Below are 18,240 nucleotides of genomic sequence, written 5' to 3' on the forward strand. Positions count from 1 at the left end.
TTATAGACAAGAAAATAGGGGCCAGGTGATGACTCATGCCTGTAATTCCAGCACCTCAGGAGGCTGAGGCAGGCAGATCGCTTGAGCCCAGGAGTTCGAGGCTACAGTAAGCTACGATTTCACCACTGCAGCTGCACCATTGCACCTCTTATCACTAGGTGATGGAGCGAAACCCTGTCTCTAAAAAACATAATAAAAATGTTAAAAAAGAAATGAAATTAAACTCAGAGGTAACTTACCCAAGTAAGGAATGGATCTGGGCCTGTGTTGGTTTTCTATGTTGTTATATAACAAGTTACCACAAACTTAGCAGCTTAAAACAACATAAATGTATGATCCTACAGTGTCCGTGGGTCAGGAATCTGGCACAGTGTGACTGGGCCTCTGCTCAGGGTCCCACAGGCTGAAATCAAGGTGTCTGCCAGGACTGTGAGCTCCTTGAAGGCTCAGGGTCCTCTTCCGAGTTTATTTAAGTTGTTGACAGAATTCAGTTCTTCGTGGTGGTGAGGCTACAGTCCCATTTTCTTGTTGACTATCCTCTGCCCACCTTTCCCAACACGTGATCCCCCTCCACAGCATGTCCGTTGCTTCTTCAAGGCCAGCAGGAAAATATCTGTGACTTGCTTCCTCTCTAAGCTCTAGATGCAAAGTTAAAGGGCTACCTGGACAGTCTCCCTTCTGGTTAACTTGCAGTCGGCTGATTAGTAACTATAATCACATCTGTTAGGCCCCTTTTGCAATGTAACATAACATAATCATGGGAGTGATACCATGGTATTCACAGGTCCTACCCACACTGAAGGGGAGGTGCCCACCGGGCAGAGGGGGCTGGATCTTCGAGGCCATCTTAGATTTCTGCCCCCCCAGAGTACATCTTGGCTCCACACCTTAGGCTCTTTCAATAGTATTATGGTCTACCATATTAAAAAAAAAGTACAGGCCAGGCTCAGTGGCTCACGCCTATAATCCCAGCACTTTGAGAGGCTGAGGTGGATGGATCACCTGAGGTCAGGAGTTCAAGACCAGCCTGACCTACATGGTGAAACCCCATCTCTACTAAAAATACAAAAATTAGCCAGGTGCGATGGTGGGTGCCTGTCATCTCAGCTTCTCGGGAGGCTGAGGCAGGAGAATCACCTGAACGCAGGAAGCAGAGGTTGCAGTGAGCCAAGATCATACCACTGCACTTAGCCTGGGCGACCGAGTGAGACTCCATCTCAAAAAAAAAGAAAAAGTACAAAGACAATAGAGATTACTAGAAGGGATGGATGGGCCTTTGACTTTCAGAAATGCCTAAATATATGCATTTTATTTAAAATATTGCAGTGCCTGGAAGCAGCGAGCCCTTTATGACGCAAGGACAGATGCCCAACAGCAGCATGCAGGACATGTACAACCAAAGTCCCTCCGGAGCAATGTCCAACCTGGGCATGGGGCAGCGCCAGCAGTTTCCCTATGGAGCCAGTTACGACCGAAGGTGAGTATTTTTTAAGATGGCGATAAGATGATTTACTAGAAACCGTGCTTTCCTCACACACACATGTCTGAGCCCTGGCAGTTGAGCCACTGATGACAATATACAGTGTCCCCTTTCCTGTGACAGTAAAGAGACAATGGCTGCTGGTCACCAGGTGAGTGTCGGGTGACTGCCCTCAGTAAATGGCTATTCAGGACCAGGGAGAAGGACCTTGGCCTCAGTAGGAGTCTTCTTCCCCAAGTCAAGAGCCAGGGCCGCCACAAGTCACGCTGGCACCCAGCACCAGCTCCCCGCCTCCTTCTGAGGGACTGCCAGCTGCACACGCCAGATGAGGCTCACCTGGAGCTCCTGGATGCCTGGGCCTCCAGAGCACCAGCTCCCCTCCCTCCCTTCTTTCTGTCTGGGGGAAAGGCCTATGCAGTGGTAGCCACACTGGGCTTTCAGCATTCTGGAAAGGTCTTCCAGGCAGTGCTTTTTCCCTGTGACTATTTTAAACAGAGGGACAATACTTTGCTCCTTAATAAACATTTCTAGAAAACCCACAGCACAGGCCTCACTGCAGCCTCTCTTTATCTTGAAATGACTTAAAATGGCAAGTTAAACTTGCAAGTTAAAATGGCAAGTTCAGCTGCAGGACTGATGATTCAGATTGATTTGCAATTAGGAGGAAAAGTTATTGAAATGGCTCTGAAAGGTAATCTGAAAACTGCTTCCTAAGGTGATGGCATAGGGTAGGCTTCTTTTTGTGGAGAAAGTCCCTTGCCTGGGCCCTGACTTCAATACTCATTGTCACAGAAACCCTTTCCTCTTGTTGATATGTTCTCTAACTCCTCATAAGAGACATGATTATAAGCCAGGTTTTCATGTAATATTTCAGCTTTTTAAAGAAAAAGAGATAGAGTCCTAATAGAAGGGCCACAGTGGTGTGCCACAGGGTGGAGCTGGCTTTGGGATCGCTGCCTTCGGAAGCTGCATGTGCTGTTCTGCTGGGGACCGGCTGGGCCAGAGCCGCTCACGTTTCATCAGGCCACATGCTGGGGTCACAGGGACGGGCCAATCGGTGGGAAAGCTTCCTCAGTGTAATACAGAGGAGAAAAAGGTTGAAAAATCACGGCTTTACCAAATGAGGTTTCTTTGTGGTACTGTTTGTGAGCCTTGTTCTCGGGCGTCCATCCCGTGTTTAGGAAGACACGGTGCTTTCTCCTAGGGACCTAGGAATTGACTCTTCTGATTCTTAACCTGGCCATAATGTGGCCAGTACTTACTTGTGATACATTCGTTAATCAGTTAACTAGAAGGTAATGTTTAGCGTGCTGAATCAAGGATTTTAGTTAGGTTTGTTTCGTTTTTGAGGGTCCAGGAAAAGCTACAGATGTTTTTTGAGGGGGTAGCTGGCAAGATTAGAAGAAGAACAATTATCTTGGCTCTACCACATTAAAGAGGGGTTTACCTCATTGTTAAGTTTTCTCTTCTGAAAAATGTTGCTTGTTATGCAACTTAAATTTTACCCATGTCAAATACATTTCTTTCCTCCTATCTCTGAGCTTCCTTCTCAGATATCAAAGTAGTTATCAAAAGTTCCCATGTCTGTTTCACATGTGATAATCTAAAAATTCTTTTATTTGTTTTTATTATTCTCATTCCTTGATCAGCTTAGGAATATATTCAGTCCATTGTACCCTTTCTTACAAGATTTAGTATATTAACTTAAACCAATGTATTTTTCAAAGTTCCAAATCTATTGCCTTTTAAAACATGCTATTTTTTATGGTATTTATAATTTTTTAATATACTAGTAGTTGAAAAATGAATATATTATTCATTTCCATTTTAAGATGTAATAGGTGTGCGTTCAAATCATCCCTGTCATTCTTTTCTGTAGCCTTTTAGGGCATAGGACTGTGAAATTCTGAGAACTTGTATTTATACAATGATTAGCTAACATTGGAATTAAATTTGAAGTATAGCTTTTAAGAATTAAACATTTTCCATTCATAATGAGAACATGCAAAGTACAAACATTTTGATGTCCCGGTACTTCTAGGAACATTGCCTTTGAGTCTTCAGTTCTTCTCGTCGTTTCTTGCTTCCATTAATGCTTCACATCACAGCATTGTACGACACTTCCTAAGGTACACGTCAGTGAAGAGGCGGGGCTGCGGCCTCCAAGGCAGAGGCCAGAGGCTCTGACAAGTGCTTACAGGGTGCCTGCCTGCTCAACCGGTATTCCTCTGACACCTATTAGCCAACAGCCTGAACTAGGAGTTTGGCACCGTTCCCAAAATGGGTGTTCCCATCCCTGGTGCTAACAGTTGGCGTGCAGCTGCCTCTCAGAGGGCCTTTGTCGGAGGGGTGTGCGGGGAAAGCCACACAGACCTGCTTGGGGGAGTCAGGGTTCCAGAAATGGATTGTTTATTTCTCTGTTTGCCTGAAGCTTTTTCTCAGTTAAGTTGTCTTTGAATGCCTCGTTCCAGGCATGAACCTTATGGGCAGCAGTATCCAGGCCAAGGCCCTCCCTCGGGACAGCCGCCGTATGGAGGGCACCAGCCCAGCCTGTACCCACAGCAGCCGGTGAGTTGGCGAGTGGGCGTGGGGTGCTGTGTTTTCTGGTTCTCTCCTGGAGGCTAAAACTCAAACTTTTCTTACTTCTGAAGATTTTCAGATGTCTAACAAAAATGATTAGTGTTTGTTGAGCATTCAGGATATAGTTAATGCTAGAAAGTACTCCTGGGATGTTGAAGTCAGCACATTAAAAATAACTCTTGATACATGGTTTCCTGAAACAAATATAACTTGTAACAAGAAGTTGAGTGTATTCATCCTTGTAAATAATAACAAGCCCGAGCTAGAGTGAGTATATTTTAAACATGTATCTATTGTGCATACTACTGTATCAGAAGCCATTTTAGAACAGAAATTTGTCAGTGCTTTAAGGAGAATGTGTAGAAAAACAACGTAAAATATTATATACTAATAGTGAAAGTGAATCGGCTTTTTAAAAAATGAGATAAGATGCTAATGATACTTATTTTGAATAAGTGGGACGGGTTTTTGCTGGTTCACAGGTGACCATCGCAGCTCAGAGATGCTGAGTTATGCAAGATCTCCCCCTTACAGTGACCAGTGCTGTTGCAGAGAACCACCCTTCATGGTGTGGCTTTCCAGACATACAGGACTTTGCTATTTTTAAACAACTTTTCAGATCTGAGACCTCCTGCAAAAAATAAAAATTTTGAAAACTATGTATATGTTATATAATTACAATAAATAATTATATATAATAATATGTATATTATTTTTCAGTTATTTAATTTTGCTGGAGCATATAGGCACAGTGAATTGCCTTTTTTTTTTTTTTTTTTTTTTGATGGAGTCTCGCTCTGGCGCAATCTTGGCTGTCTGCAACCTCTGCCTCCTGGGCTCAAGCGATTCTCATGCCTCCGCCTCCCAAGCAGCTGGGACTACAGGCGCCCACCACTATGCCTGGCTAATTTTTGTATTTTTAGTAGAGACGGGGTTTCACTATGTTGGCCAAGCTGGTCTCGAACCCCTGACCTCAGGTGATCCTCCTGCCTCGGCTTCCCAAAGTGCTGGGATTACAGGTGTGAGTCACTGCGCCTGGCCAGTGAATTGCGTTTTTAAACCAACTGATCTTAAACAGTTTTCAAGTAAAGTGAAAAACATCAGCATCTCACTGCCTCCCATCAGAGTCCCACCTACCCACTGCACTGGTCCTGGAGCATCCCGGAAGCAAGCTTAGTAGCAGGTGTGGTGCCAGCCCTGTCCTCGGTGCTGTGACCAGTGGGGCTTTGGGGGAGCCACACCTGGCCAGGCCAGAAGTCAGGGCAGGAGCTGTGGGATGGATGTCGGGTGACCAGTCTGGAGAGCCGAGTCCTGTTTGGAGGCTTTTCCATAAAATGAGGCCCAAGAAACCCTTTTACCCCGAGACCCTTTCAGGCCAGCCCCTGGATGCTGGCTCTCCTGTGAGAGGGTCCTTCTGCCTCCTGCTGTGGTCCTAGTGCAGCTCCCAGCCCGGGCGCCATCTGCCTGTGTAGGAGTTTAATGCTGGCTGTCCCGGTGGCACAGCCTAAGGAGAGGAGGCTTTTTTTTGTTTTTTCCACAGAAAGTTTCAAACACATGAAAACAAATTTTGGATGCCCTCTCCTGAGTATGTGACATGGTGTATATAATACTGAAATATTGAACATAGATTGTTCTCAGTTGTTATAGGAGCTTCCCATATTCATTGTGAAATGAACATTCTAGCAGGTAATAACTATTTTGCATAATTTCAGTGTGTGATTATACCTGTAAGAGCACATCAGGATGATTTGTCTTTCTGCAATTCCAGAATTACAAACGCCATATGGACGGCATGTACGGGCCCCCAGCCAAGCGCCACGAGGGCGACATGTACAACATGCAGTACAGCAGCCAGCAGCAGGAGATGTACAATCAGTACGGAGGCTCCTACTCGGGCCCGGACCGCAGGCCCATCCAGGGCCAGTACCCATATCCCTACAGCAGGGAGAGGATGCAGGGCCCGGGGCAGATCCAGACGCACGGAATCCCGCCTCAGATGATGGGCGGCCCGCTGCAGTCGTCCTCCAGCGAGGGGCCTCAGCAGAATATGTGGGCAGCACGCAATGATATGCCTTATCCCTACCAGAACAGGCAGGGCCCTGGCGGCCCTGCACAGGCGCCCCCTTACCCAGGCATGAACCGCACGGACGATATGATGGTACCCGATCAGAGGATAAATCATGAGAGCCAGTGGCCTTCTCACGTCAGCCAGCGTCAGCCTTATATGTCGTCCTCAGCCTCCATGCAGCCCATCACGCGCCCGCCACAGCCGTCCTACCAGACGCCACCGTCACTGCCAAATCACATCTCCAGGGCGCCCAGCCCAGCATCCTTCCAGCGCTCCCTGGAGAACCGCATGTCTCCAAGCAAGTCTCCCTTTCTGCCCTCTATGAAGATGCAGAAGGTCATGCCCACGGTCCCCGCATCCCAGGTCACCGGGCCACCACCCCAACCACCCCCAATCAGAAGGGAGATCACCTTTCCTCCTGGCTCAGTGGAAGCATCACAACCGGTCTTGAAACAAAGGCGAAAGATTACCTCCAAAGATATCGGTAAGAATTCCGAAGCTTTCATTCCGAAATAAATTCCAGTTGCAGTGTAGAATTTTAATTTTAGTATAGATACTGTTCCTGTTCATCCTAAAGGGATGAAAAAATTATGACTAGAAATTATCAAGATGCATTTTTATATAGGAGTAATAGTTGGAGGCTGCTAATCTGAATTAAGAAATAGTGCCAGAAAAGATTTGTGAAATAAAATGGTAGTTTTACACGTGAGTGTTATTTGTGTTCAAGATCAGAGCTTCAAGTAAGAGATCAGGGAATCCTCAGTGATTATATACTATATTTTGGGCTTAAAGATTTGAACTTAACCAAGCCACTTAATCACTACAATACGTGATAACAGACTCCCCCGTGAGGCTAATGAAATGCTAAAGGTGACCTGAGAAAATTTGAAGGCAAGCCACTCTGTATTTTAGTGACAACATACAGTGAATTTCCATGGGAAAAAGTTAAAGCCTGCCTGTAATATGTAGATGGATAGATGGTATGACATATAGAACATGCTATGCTATGATACATAGAACTGATATCATCCAACGCACTGGTAGACTTGGGCCAAGAACCATGTCAACTGAATGCTGATGTTGCTTGTTTATCCTCTGTGGGATGTTCTGAATACTAATCAGAGGTCTGGACTATCTGGAAGTACACACAGGGTTTCTGCACTATTTTTGAAGTACTTTTAACACAGGAAGATAATAGGTCTGAGTTATATTGGGAAAAATTACTCAAAAAAACTCAAGAACAAATTGACTTAAAATCTTTTGCAGTGATTAGAAAATTAAAGATATTAATAATTTGAAAGAGGTCAATCACTGGACATTAAGGAGATGTAGATTGAGAGACCAGGGCAGGAGGAGAATCACTTGAGCTCAGGAATCTGAGACCACCCTTGGGCAACCTAGTAAAACCTTGTCTCTTTTAAAAAGAAAAAAAATAGCCAAAAGTGGGATCCATTTCTGTAGTCCCGGCTATTTAGGAGGCAGAGGTAGGAGGATCACTTGAGCCCAGGAGATCAAGGCTTTGGTGAGCAGTGATTGTGCCACTGTATACACACACACACACACACACACACACATATATTCCTTTATATATATATCCCTTTATATGTACATATATCTATCCCTTTATATATAATGTGTATCTGTATCTCTCTCTATATATATGTGTGTGTGTGTGTATATATATATATGGGGTTGCAGAGGGAGAGAAGGAGACATAGACACTGAGCACCATTTTATATATAGAAATATATATATACACACACATATATTGTGTATTTAAATAAATATATCTAAATTTTTAAAAAATCTCCCAGTGCAGGTTATATAGCATTTGTCTTCAACCTAGGGAAATTTATATTTTTATTTTTTTAAAGTAATTTTGATTTTTTTATTGTAAAAATAATATGTAGCTGTCTTAGAAAATTTTAAAGCAGATGCAATTAAAATAAAAGTAGAAAAGCCACAGTGTCCTCCTGCACGTCCGATGATTCTTGGCACCTGGAGAATGCCCCCAGCCTCCGGACGGCTCCAAGGGTCTGGCCGAGCTGGGTCTCTGCCCTCTCGGGCTGGTGCCCTGCACTGCTGCCACAACTCCTGCGAAATTCTGATGCCTGTTGAGTCTGTTCGCACAGCCCCATCTCATGGCAAATCTTACAAACTTTCTACCTGATCATTTTATTTTCTTTAGTAGCAGGAATAGGGAAAACAACAAATTACTTCCCATTCTTTGGCTCCGACCACACTCCTGAGAAATCTGAGCCATCAAAGTGCTGATATTTGTCACAGCATGTTCCGAGGCAGGAGCATAGGACTAGAGGAAAGCAGCCTGAGAAGCCAAGGCCGTGTGTCTGAGGAGGCTGTTTTGGAGTTAAATTTTGCTTCCATGTCGTGCATACTTGGCGGCCTTCCAGGACGCCACCTCGAGACACTTGCAAGTGGCAAAGGCAAAAGAAGACAAATACCACTTTTGGGTTTGACTCATTTATTAAAAGCTCTGATACCACATTGCAGACTCTGTAGGGTGGCTGAAAGAAATAACCCGGCCATGAGAAAGGGCCATCTGTGCTCAACCACTCCACCTCTAGAAGCACTTTCGGCTCCTACGTGACCAACAAAGCGAGAAGATCTTAAACCACAAAAGTTTCTCACTGCAGCTTATGGCCTCCATTTAAAATCCAAAATGATCACGCTTAACTGTCCCTGAGAGCATTTGTTTAAAGTCAATATTTAACTTAACACTCCACTTATTTTTTCTTATTCTTTTGTTAACTTTCGTTCTTTCATGCATAGAGTCAACATTCATGATACCCTTGTTCTTTCCCATCTTCAGTTACTCCAGAGGCATGGCGTGTGATGATGTCCCTTAAATCAGGTCTTTTGGCTGAAAGTACATGGGCTTTGGACACTATTAATATTCTTCTGTATGATGACAGCACTGTTGCTACTTTCAATCTCTCCCAGGTAAGCCAGCATAGTCCAGCTAACAACCAAATTAGGATAGGAGAGCATCAGGCCATGCACACTTGTGCTTGAACTAATGCCTAAATTGATTAGCACTAGGCATCCAACACTATTAATCACTGCAGTTGATGTCAGCCAGCCTTAATCAATGTAGAGTTATCTGGGATAATATTCATTGTAGTCTTTAGCATGTGTACACACACACCTCTATTTCTTACAAGAGAACAGTGACTGTGTGTATGTGTATATGGGATAGATGACAGTAGTAACATTAAATTGTTTAGAATCAATATTAGCAGGCCAATGGGAAGTAATCAAAATATAACATTAAGTTGTGACTGGAGTCAGCATTGGAAACACAATTGGTTGCAATGGGACATTACCCTACTTTCCAGGAGGACTTGACATCTTTCTTTTCATTAAAAAGATACTCAATTAGAAATTTTATATTCTATACATTTATAGAATGTATAAATATATATAGAAGGACAGAGAACAGTTTAATGAACCCCCATGTACCTCTCAGTCAGCTAAAATAATTATGAACTCATGGCTACACTTATTTCTTAGTCTGTGCTCTCCCATTTCTGCCTCTCTCCAGGTTATTTTGAAGCAGTCATGTAAAAGCCTACTACTATTAATGAGCTTAAACCCCTCCTTTGTTCGGAGTTAGGCTTCAGGTAGCTTCCAGCATAATAGCTAGAAGAGACGAGCACTGAAGGTCGGGAAAAATGCCCAAGAGTCCACTGGACTATAGACTTTTAAATAAATATTTAGAAATTAAAAATGGAAAATGGTCATTTTCCCTACAGGATACAAACAACTCTCTACTTTCAGTGCAAAAACTAAAACACTTAATTTCCTTGCTTCTATGGAAATAAGGCCAGAATCTTCTACTTCTTTCTTCTCTCATTTAAGCCCTCATTATCAGCCTAGAAAGGCAATTTTTCAATTGCTAGAAAGTTTATTAATAAGATCATAAACATTGTACGAGTTCTGTGTTAACAGAAAATAAGTATTTAAAAACTGTGTACTGCATTTGCTGGAGTAAAATGCGCTTTCATCCTTACGTTAGGTGAACTGTTGTTGATCACATATTTTCATAACCAGAATTGCTTTATTAACTTTCCCTTCTCCCCTGGGAAAAAAAGGGAAAATGCCCTTGGAACATTGTGCCTTCAGCACGTTAAAAGCAATTCTTTCTAGTTGGTGCTAGGGGCTTCCCCTGACTTCTTAAAAATGTTTCCAACTCTACTTTCAAGACACTGACAGTAGGATATGAAGGTATAGCTGATTTCCAACATCTACCGGGAAAGAATCCTTTTTGTTACTTACTCTTTAGAGTTCCTAAACGTGGTGGGAGTGTTGGGAGAGAGGGCGGTTGCTAATCATGAAGTGTATTGGTTTTTTCTTGATATAAACATTTGCTTAAAGGAAACCGAATTTGTTCTTGTAGTCAGTGGTTCTCTCATAGTTTTTTTTGTCTTTCAGCTAGAGTCATAAATAACTGAAATGTAAAATTGCATTTTATGAAACATTCTAATTTATTTATCAGAGGCTAAATTGGTTTGTTTTTAATTTTCAGTGTTCATGAGCTACCACATTGCTGAAATTACCTCCTCCAAAAGATATATAGAGAACATAAATTAGGGTAACCTATGGTACCTGAGACAAAAATAACCATAAAATCCTAAGAAAAACAACCATAAAAATCCCGGCAAGCAAGTCTCAGATAAATAATAGAAGAGAACAGAGTCACTTTGGGCAAAAGAGTCTATAAAATCCATGTTCTAACTCTTCTAATAATGAGTACATTGTCTCTAAATCAGGAACAGAAAGGTAAAGAACAGCAAGGCACTCCCTCAGTGCTCATATTAGAAATATGAGAATAAAAAGTAAGTTTTTGTGTAGATAGTCTAAGCAAGGAAGCAGCAAATAAGAAATATGCTAAATGTCGGTGTAGTTTATACTGTGAAATTCAGGAAATTCGCTGTACCTGAAAGGTAGTTTATCTTTCATGGTCCAGCCAAAAAGGAAGACAAACGTGTGACAATTACGAAAAGGTATTGACGGGTCTCAGGATCTTTACCCTCCTTGATGATATTTGATGTCATGATATTGTTCCTGTTCTTTCTTTCTTCTCCTCCTCCTCCTCTCCAGTTGTCTGGATTTCTGGAACTTTTAGTCGAGTACTTTAGAAAATGCCTGATTGACATTTTTGGAATTCTTATGGAATATGAAGTGGGAGACCCCAGCCAAAAAGCACTTGATCACAACGCAGCAAGGAAGGACGACAGCCAGTCCTTGGCGGACGATTCTGGGAAAGAGGAGGAAGATGCTGAATGTATTGATGACGACGAGGAAGACGAGGAGGACGAGGAGGAAGACAGCGAGAAGACAGAAAGCGATGAAAAGAGCAGCATCGCTCTGACTGCCCCGGATGCCGCTGCAGACCCAAAGGAGAAGCCCAAGCAAGCCAGTAAGTTCGACAAGCTGCCAGTAAAGATAGTCAAAAAGAACAACCTGTTTGTTGTTGACCGATCTGACAAGTTGGGGCGTGTGCAGGAGTTCAATAGTGGCCTTCTGCACTGGCAGCTTGGCGGGGGCGACACCACCGAGCACATTCAGACTCACTTTGAGAGCAAGATGGAAATTCCTCCTCGCAGGCGCCCACCTCCCCCCTTAAGCTCCGCAGGTAGAAAGAAAGAGCAAGAAGGCAAAGGAGACTCTGAAGAGCAGCAAGAGAAAAGCATCATAGCAACCATCGATGACGTCCTCTCTGCTCGGCCAGGGGCACTGCCCGAAGACGCAAACCCTGGGCCCCAGACGGAAAGCAGTAAGTTTCCCTTTGGTATCCAGCAAGCCAAAAGTCACCGGAACATCAAGCTGCTGGAGGACGAGCCCAGGAGCCGAGACGAGACTCCTCTGTGCACAATTGCGCACTGGCAGGACTCGCTGGCTAAGCGATGCATCTGTGTGTCCAATATTGTCCGTAGCTTGTCGTTCGTGCCTGGCAATGATGCCGAAATGTCCAAACATCCAGGCTTGGTGCTGATCCTGGGGAAGCTGATTCTTCTTCACCACGAGCATCCAGAGAGAAAGCGAGCACCACAGACCTACGAGAAAGAGGAGGATGAGGACAAGGGGGTGGCCTGCAGCAAAGATGAGTGGTGGTGGGACTGCCTCGAGGTCTTGAGGGATAACACGTTGGTCACGTTGGCCAACATTTCCGGGCAGCTAGACTTGTCTGCTTACACGGAAAGCATCTGCTTGCCAATTTTGGATGGCTTGCTGCACTGGATGGTGTGCCCGTCTGCAGAGGCACAAGATCCCTTTCCAACTGTGGGACCCAACTCGGTCCTGTCGCCTCAGAGACTTGTGCTGGAGACCCTCTGTAAACTCAGTATCCAGGACAATAATGTGGACCTGATCTTGGCCACTCCTCCATTTAGTCGTCAGGAGAAATTCTATGCTACATTAGTTAGGTACGTTGGGGATCGCAAAAACCCAGTCTGTCGAGAAATGTCCATGGCGCTTTTATCGAACCTTGCCCAAGGGGACGCGCTAGCAGCAAGGGCCATAGCTGTGCAGAAAGGAAGCATTGGAAACTTGATAAGCTTCCTAGAGGATGGGGTCACGATGGCCCAGTACCAGCAGAGCCAGCACAACCTCATGCACATGCAGCCCCCGCCCCTGGAACCACCTAGCGTGGACATGATGTGCAGGGCGGCCAAGGCTTTGCTAGCCATGGCCAGAGTGGACGAAAACCGCTCGGAATTCCTTTTGCACGAGGGCCGGTTGCTGGATATCTCGATATCAGCTGTCCTGAACTCTCTGGTTGCATCTGTCATCTGTGATGTACTGTTTCAGATTGGGCAGTTATGACATAAGTGAGAAGGCAAGCATGTGTGAGTGAAGATTAGAGGGTCACATATAACTGGCTGTTTTCTGTTCTTGTTTATCCAGCGTAGGAAGAAGGAAAAGAAAATCTTTGCTCCTCTGCCCCATTCACTATTTACCAATTGGGAATTAAATAATTAATTTGAACAGTTACGAAATTAATATTTGCTGTCTGTGTGTATAAGTACATCCTTTGGGGTTTTTTTTTTTCTTTTTTTTTAACCACAGTTGCTGTCTAGTGCATTCAAAGGTCACTTTTGGTTTTTCACAGATCTTTTTAATGTTCTTTTCCATGTTGTACTGCATTTTTGGGGGAAGCAAATTGACTTTAAAGAAAAAAGTTGTGGCAAAAGATGCTAAGATGCGAAAATTTCACCACACTGAGTCAAAAAGGTGAAAAATTATCCATTTCCTATGCGTTTTACTCCTCAGAGAATGAAAAAAAAACTGCATCCCATCAGCCAAAGTTCTGTGCAATAGAAATTTCTACAGATACAGGTATAGGGGCTCAAGGAGGTATGTCAGTCAGTAGTCAAAACTATGAAATGATACTGGTTTCTCCACAGGAAAATGGTTCCATTAGGCTGGGAGCAAAAACAATGTTTTTTTAAGATTGAAAATACATACCTGACAACGATCCGGAAACTGCTCCTCACCACTCCCGTCATGCCTGCTGTCGGCGTTTGACCTTCCACATGACAGTTCTTCACAATTCCTTTAATCATTTTTTAAATATTTTTTTTACTGCCTATGGGCTGTGATGTATATAGAAGTTGTACATTAAACATACCCTCATTTTTTTCTTTTCTTTTTTTTTTTTTTTTTTTAGTACAAAGTTTTAGTTTCTTTTTCATGATGTGGTAACTACGAAGTGATGGTAGATTTAAATAATTTTTTATTTTTATTTTATATATTTTTTCATTAGGGCCATATCTCCAAAAAAAGAAAGAAAAAATACAAAAAACAAAAACAAAAAAGAAAAAAAAAAACAAAAAAAAAGAGGGTAATGTACAAGTTTCTGTATGTATAAAGTCATGCTCGATTTCAGGAGAGCAACTGATCACTGCTTCATGAATCAAGGTGTGGAAATGGTTGTATATGGATTGATTTAGAAAATGGTTACCAGTACAGACAAAAAAGAGAAAATGAAAAAAATACAACTAAAAGGAAGAAACACAACTTCAAAGATTTTTCAGTGACGAGAATCCACATTTGTATTTCAAGATAATGTAGTTTAAAAAAAAAAAAAGAAAAAAACTTGATGTAAATTCCTCCTTTTCCTCTGGCTTAATGAATATCATTTATTCAGTATAAAATCTTTATATGTTCCACATGTTAAGAATAAATGTACATTAAATCTTGTTAAGCACTGTGATGGGTGTTCTTGAATACTGTTCTAGTTTCCTTAAAGTGGTTTCCTAGTAATCAAGTTATTTACAAGAAATAGGGGAATGCAGCAGTGTATTCACATAATAAAACCCTGCATTTGGAAGAGACCTTTAGGGGTTACCTACTTTAGAGTGGGGAGCAACAGTTTGATTTTCGCAAATTACTTAGCTAATTAGTCTTTCTTTGAAGCAATTAACTTAGTCTAACGACATTGAGGTATGATCGTTTCCAGTATTTACGGGAGGTGGCTGCCGACCCACTTGAGGTGAGATCTCAGAAGCTTAACTGGCCTGAAAATGTTAACATTCTGCCTTTTACTAACTCCATCTTAGTTTAATCAAAGTTCAATCTATTCCTTGTTCCTTCTGTGTGCCTCAAAGTTATTTTACATTTAGTTTACTCCACCGTGTATAATATTTATACTGTGCAATGTTAAAAAAGAATCTGTTATATTGTATGTGGTGTACATAGTGCAAAGTGATTATTTCTATTTCAGGGCATATTATGGTTCTCATATTCCTTCCTACCTGGTGCACAGTAGCTTTTTAATACTAGTCACTTCTAATTGAAACTTTCTCTTCCTGGGTCATTGACTGTTACTGTGTAATAATCAATTTCTTTGAAACTGCTGCATAATTATGCTGTTAGTGGACCTCTACCTCTTCTCATCCCTCTTCCAATCACAGTATACTCAGAATACCCAGCCCCTCGCATACATTGTGTCTGTTCACATTACTCACAGTAATAGATGGAAGAGTTAGACAGGAACATGCAGTCACAGTCATTGTGAGACGTGACTCTCCAGCGTCACGAGGAAAAAAATCATCTTTTCTGCAAGCAGTCTCTCATCTGTCAACTCCCACATTACTGAGTCAAACAGTCTCCTTACATAACAATGCAACCATATACATGTTGAATTAAAGACCCATTTATAATTCTACTTTAAATACATCTGCTTGCTAAGAACAGATTTTAGTGCTCCGAGCTTCAAATATGGAGATTTGTAAGAGGGAATTCAATATTATCCTAATTTCTCTCTTACAGAGTACAAATAAAAGGTGTATACAAACTCTGAACATATCCAGTATCCCAATTCCTTTGTCAATCAAAAGAGTAAAATAATTAACAAAAGACTGTTGTTACGGTTTGCATTGTAACCGACACGCAGCAAGTTTTTCTATCCTGATGTGAAACATAGTCTCTGGACTCATCCAGGAATACTTTAGCCTCCTTTCCATGTTCTCACCCCCGAATCAAGATTTACAGAAGCCCATGAAGAATTTGCAGCCTGCTTGAGATCATCTTGCCTATAAACTGAGTTATTGCTTTGTCCTAAAAATTAGTCGGTTTTTTTTACTATGAGGCTTTTCAGAAATTTACAGGATGCCCAGACTTTAAATGTGTACCAAAAAAAAAAAAAAAGGATAAAAAAATAAAGGTGCAAAGAAAGTTTAGTATTTTGGAATGGTGCTATAAAGTGGAATCTGTTGGTATTTGAGTGGATTTTTTTAATGTCACATAAGAGATACTGGGTGGCGTCTGCTCAGCAATACCTATTCACAGTGTTTTGTTCGAGGAGAATGATATAGAAGCATGTTTTACTGATGAAGGTGGCCTGTTCAAAGACTAGTTAAGCTGTTTTTTCAGAGTTTATAATGAAGAATGATTTTTTTAAGGGCATATGGGCAGTCTTATACAATGTAAGCTATTAACTACCTCCTTTATGAAAGGAAGCCAGTCTTTGCCCTGAAGTCCATCCATTTAAAACTGTTGGAAATTTTTCATTTCCTATCAAACCACATGTACCTGTTCCCGTGTCTGTTCACCTTTGAGGAAGCAAAGGAAGTATTATAAACGAGCCACAAATGGACAGTGCAAACAGTCCTTTTCTTCTTGCTGAGTGTTGGTTCACTTCTTTATCTCAAGGGCTGTGGCCCAGCTGCCCGAAGTCCTGCTCAGCACCAGCCTAGGAGAACTTGGAAATAAACTTCATGGTCAGGCAAGATTGTTAAAAACTCTGATGAATACACTTGGTAGCAGCATTTAATCTGCTAACAGGCAACATTACTCATGAATTTAACAGAGATGTATTAGCACATGCTATGTGCCTGGCTCTGTTCTAGGCTCTGAGGAGTCCTCAATAAACAATGACCCTGTTTCAATTATGTTCTAGTCGTTCATGTCAGACAATTACAGAAATAAACTAGTCTTCCAAATACAGTGTTTTACATTGAAAACACTCAGAATGCTCCATGTTTATGCATTGAACACTTCTTTTATTTTTTCAAAGACAGGGTTTTTAGCTCTGTCACCCAGCCTGGAGTGCAGTGGCATGATCATAGCTCACTGCAGCCTTTAAATCATAGGTTCAAGTGATCCTCCCACCTCAGCTTCCCAAGTAACTGGGATTCCGGGCATGTGCCACCACGCCCAGCTATTAATTTTTAAGAACTTTTTGTAGAGATGGGGTCTTGCTATGTTGCCCCAGCTGGTCTAGATCTCCCGGCCTTAGGCTAGAATCTCTGCTTCCCAAACCTCTGGGATTACACATATGAGCCACCATGCCTGGCTGAAAACACTCATTTTTGTTAAGAAATAAAGTAAGACACTGGCTGTTGAGAATAAGGGGATGTGATGAGATGAGCTCTGGACTGAAAATCAAAAACACTTAAAAGGTGAAGTCTCATCTGGGGTGTGGCCTGTAGGCTCCCAACTGTGCCCTGCAGATGTCCGAGGCCCTCCCATTTCAGAGCTGCTCCTGCAGAGCATGCGGTTCCTGGCCTGCCCAGGCTCCCGCCAGTGCGCTGGTGAGTCCTGACGTGGAAGGAGAAAGCAGCAGTGGCTTGGTACCCTGTGCTCTCAGCCTACACCATCAGCCCTTAGAAATGCAGGAACTGACTGCACCTGTGCAAAGATCGTAGTCAAGGCCTCCTGACCCCAAGCCCCATGCTGTCAGGTGCACCCACCTGCATCTCCGGGCACTGTGCTAGTGCTTCTACCCTTGGTTTCTGCTCCTGGTTTGGAGGATCCATGTCATGTCATCCTCTAAAATGCCAAAGTCAAAGTGCTGAGTTAATTGACTTTGGGATTTAAAATGATGAAACCCTAAGGGGGAAGTTGGTGGGGCTGGAGGCGGAAGGGGCAGCCACCAAGTGTGTCCTAAACATGAGACTCATTTGTCTTCCTGAATCTGATTTCAGGGACTTGAAGCTTTACCCCAGCTTTTTCCAAAGTGTGTTCTAAGAAACAGAAGAGAGCTCCAAAAAATCTCCTTACATACCCTCTTGGCAATCCATAGTCCATATTACCATATTAAAGATAGAAATCCTGCAGAAGAGACACCTGTTTAATCCGGGCATTTCCCAACGTAATTAACCTTGAAATTAAAAAAAAAAAAAAATCATCCTAAAAACACGCTGCAGGGCTTTGGGAAACAGTTTTATCCACCAGTGGTCATGCCTGGCATTGCTCCGGACTGAATGTTCCTTGCATTCTTACTCCTAAAACCAAAATTAAGATGTCCTCATGGGAGAAGAGAGCATGAAATCTTCTCTTGCTATCTCCATGGCCTTGAGCCAGGTACTTAAATTCTTTGAACCTCAGTTTCCTCATCTGTAATACGGGCCTGACACCCATCTCATGGGATTGGTAAGGATTAAATGAGATGATGTATACAAAGGCCTCGTCACGTAAGTGATCAGTGTATATTGACCCCAAACATCTATCCATACATGTACACTTTTCCTTTGGCTGGTGTCCTAAAATGTGTTTCACACGAAGTCCAAGAAAATAGCTTCCCATTTTCATAAATACATTGGCACTAAATACAGGCCTTCAATGGACTAAGCCGTTGTACTATAAA

At 42.6% G+C, this 18,240-nt stretch overlaps 1 protein-coding gene across 2 annotated transcripts in view; it reads left to right on the forward strand.

The window, feature by feature from the left end:
* The window catches only part of ARID1B (AT rich interactive domain 1B (SWI1-like)), a 393,153-nt gene extending 377,296 nt beyond the window's left edge, over window positions 1–15,857 (forward strand). For both annotated transcript variants that reach the window (XM_011952754.1, XM_011952755.1), the window contains 5 exons: window positions 1,327–1,477; window positions 3,952–4,048; window positions 5,829–6,612; window positions 8,959–9,089; window positions 11,250–15,857. In XM_011952754.1, coding sequence (XP_011808144.1) covers window positions 1,327–1,477; window positions 3,952–4,048; window positions 5,829–6,612; window positions 8,959–9,089; window positions 11,250–12,974 — 2,888 coding nt within the window. In that variant the 3' untranslated portion in view covers window positions 12,975–15,857. The remainder of the gene's footprint in view (window positions 1–1,326; window positions 1,478–3,951; window positions 4,049–5,828; window positions 6,613–8,958; window positions 9,090–11,249) is intronic.
* Window positions 15,858–18,240: the final 2,383 nt, after the last annotated feature.

This window comes from Colobus angolensis, unplaced genomic scaffold (assembly GCF_000951035.1).
Source record: "Colobus angolensis palliatus isolate OR3802 unplaced genomic scaffold, Cang.pa_1.0 Scaffold35, whole genome shotgun sequence".
Classification (NCBI taxonomy): domain Eukaryota; kingdom Metazoa; phylum Chordata; class Mammalia; order Primates; family Cercopithecidae; genus Colobus; species Colobus angolensis.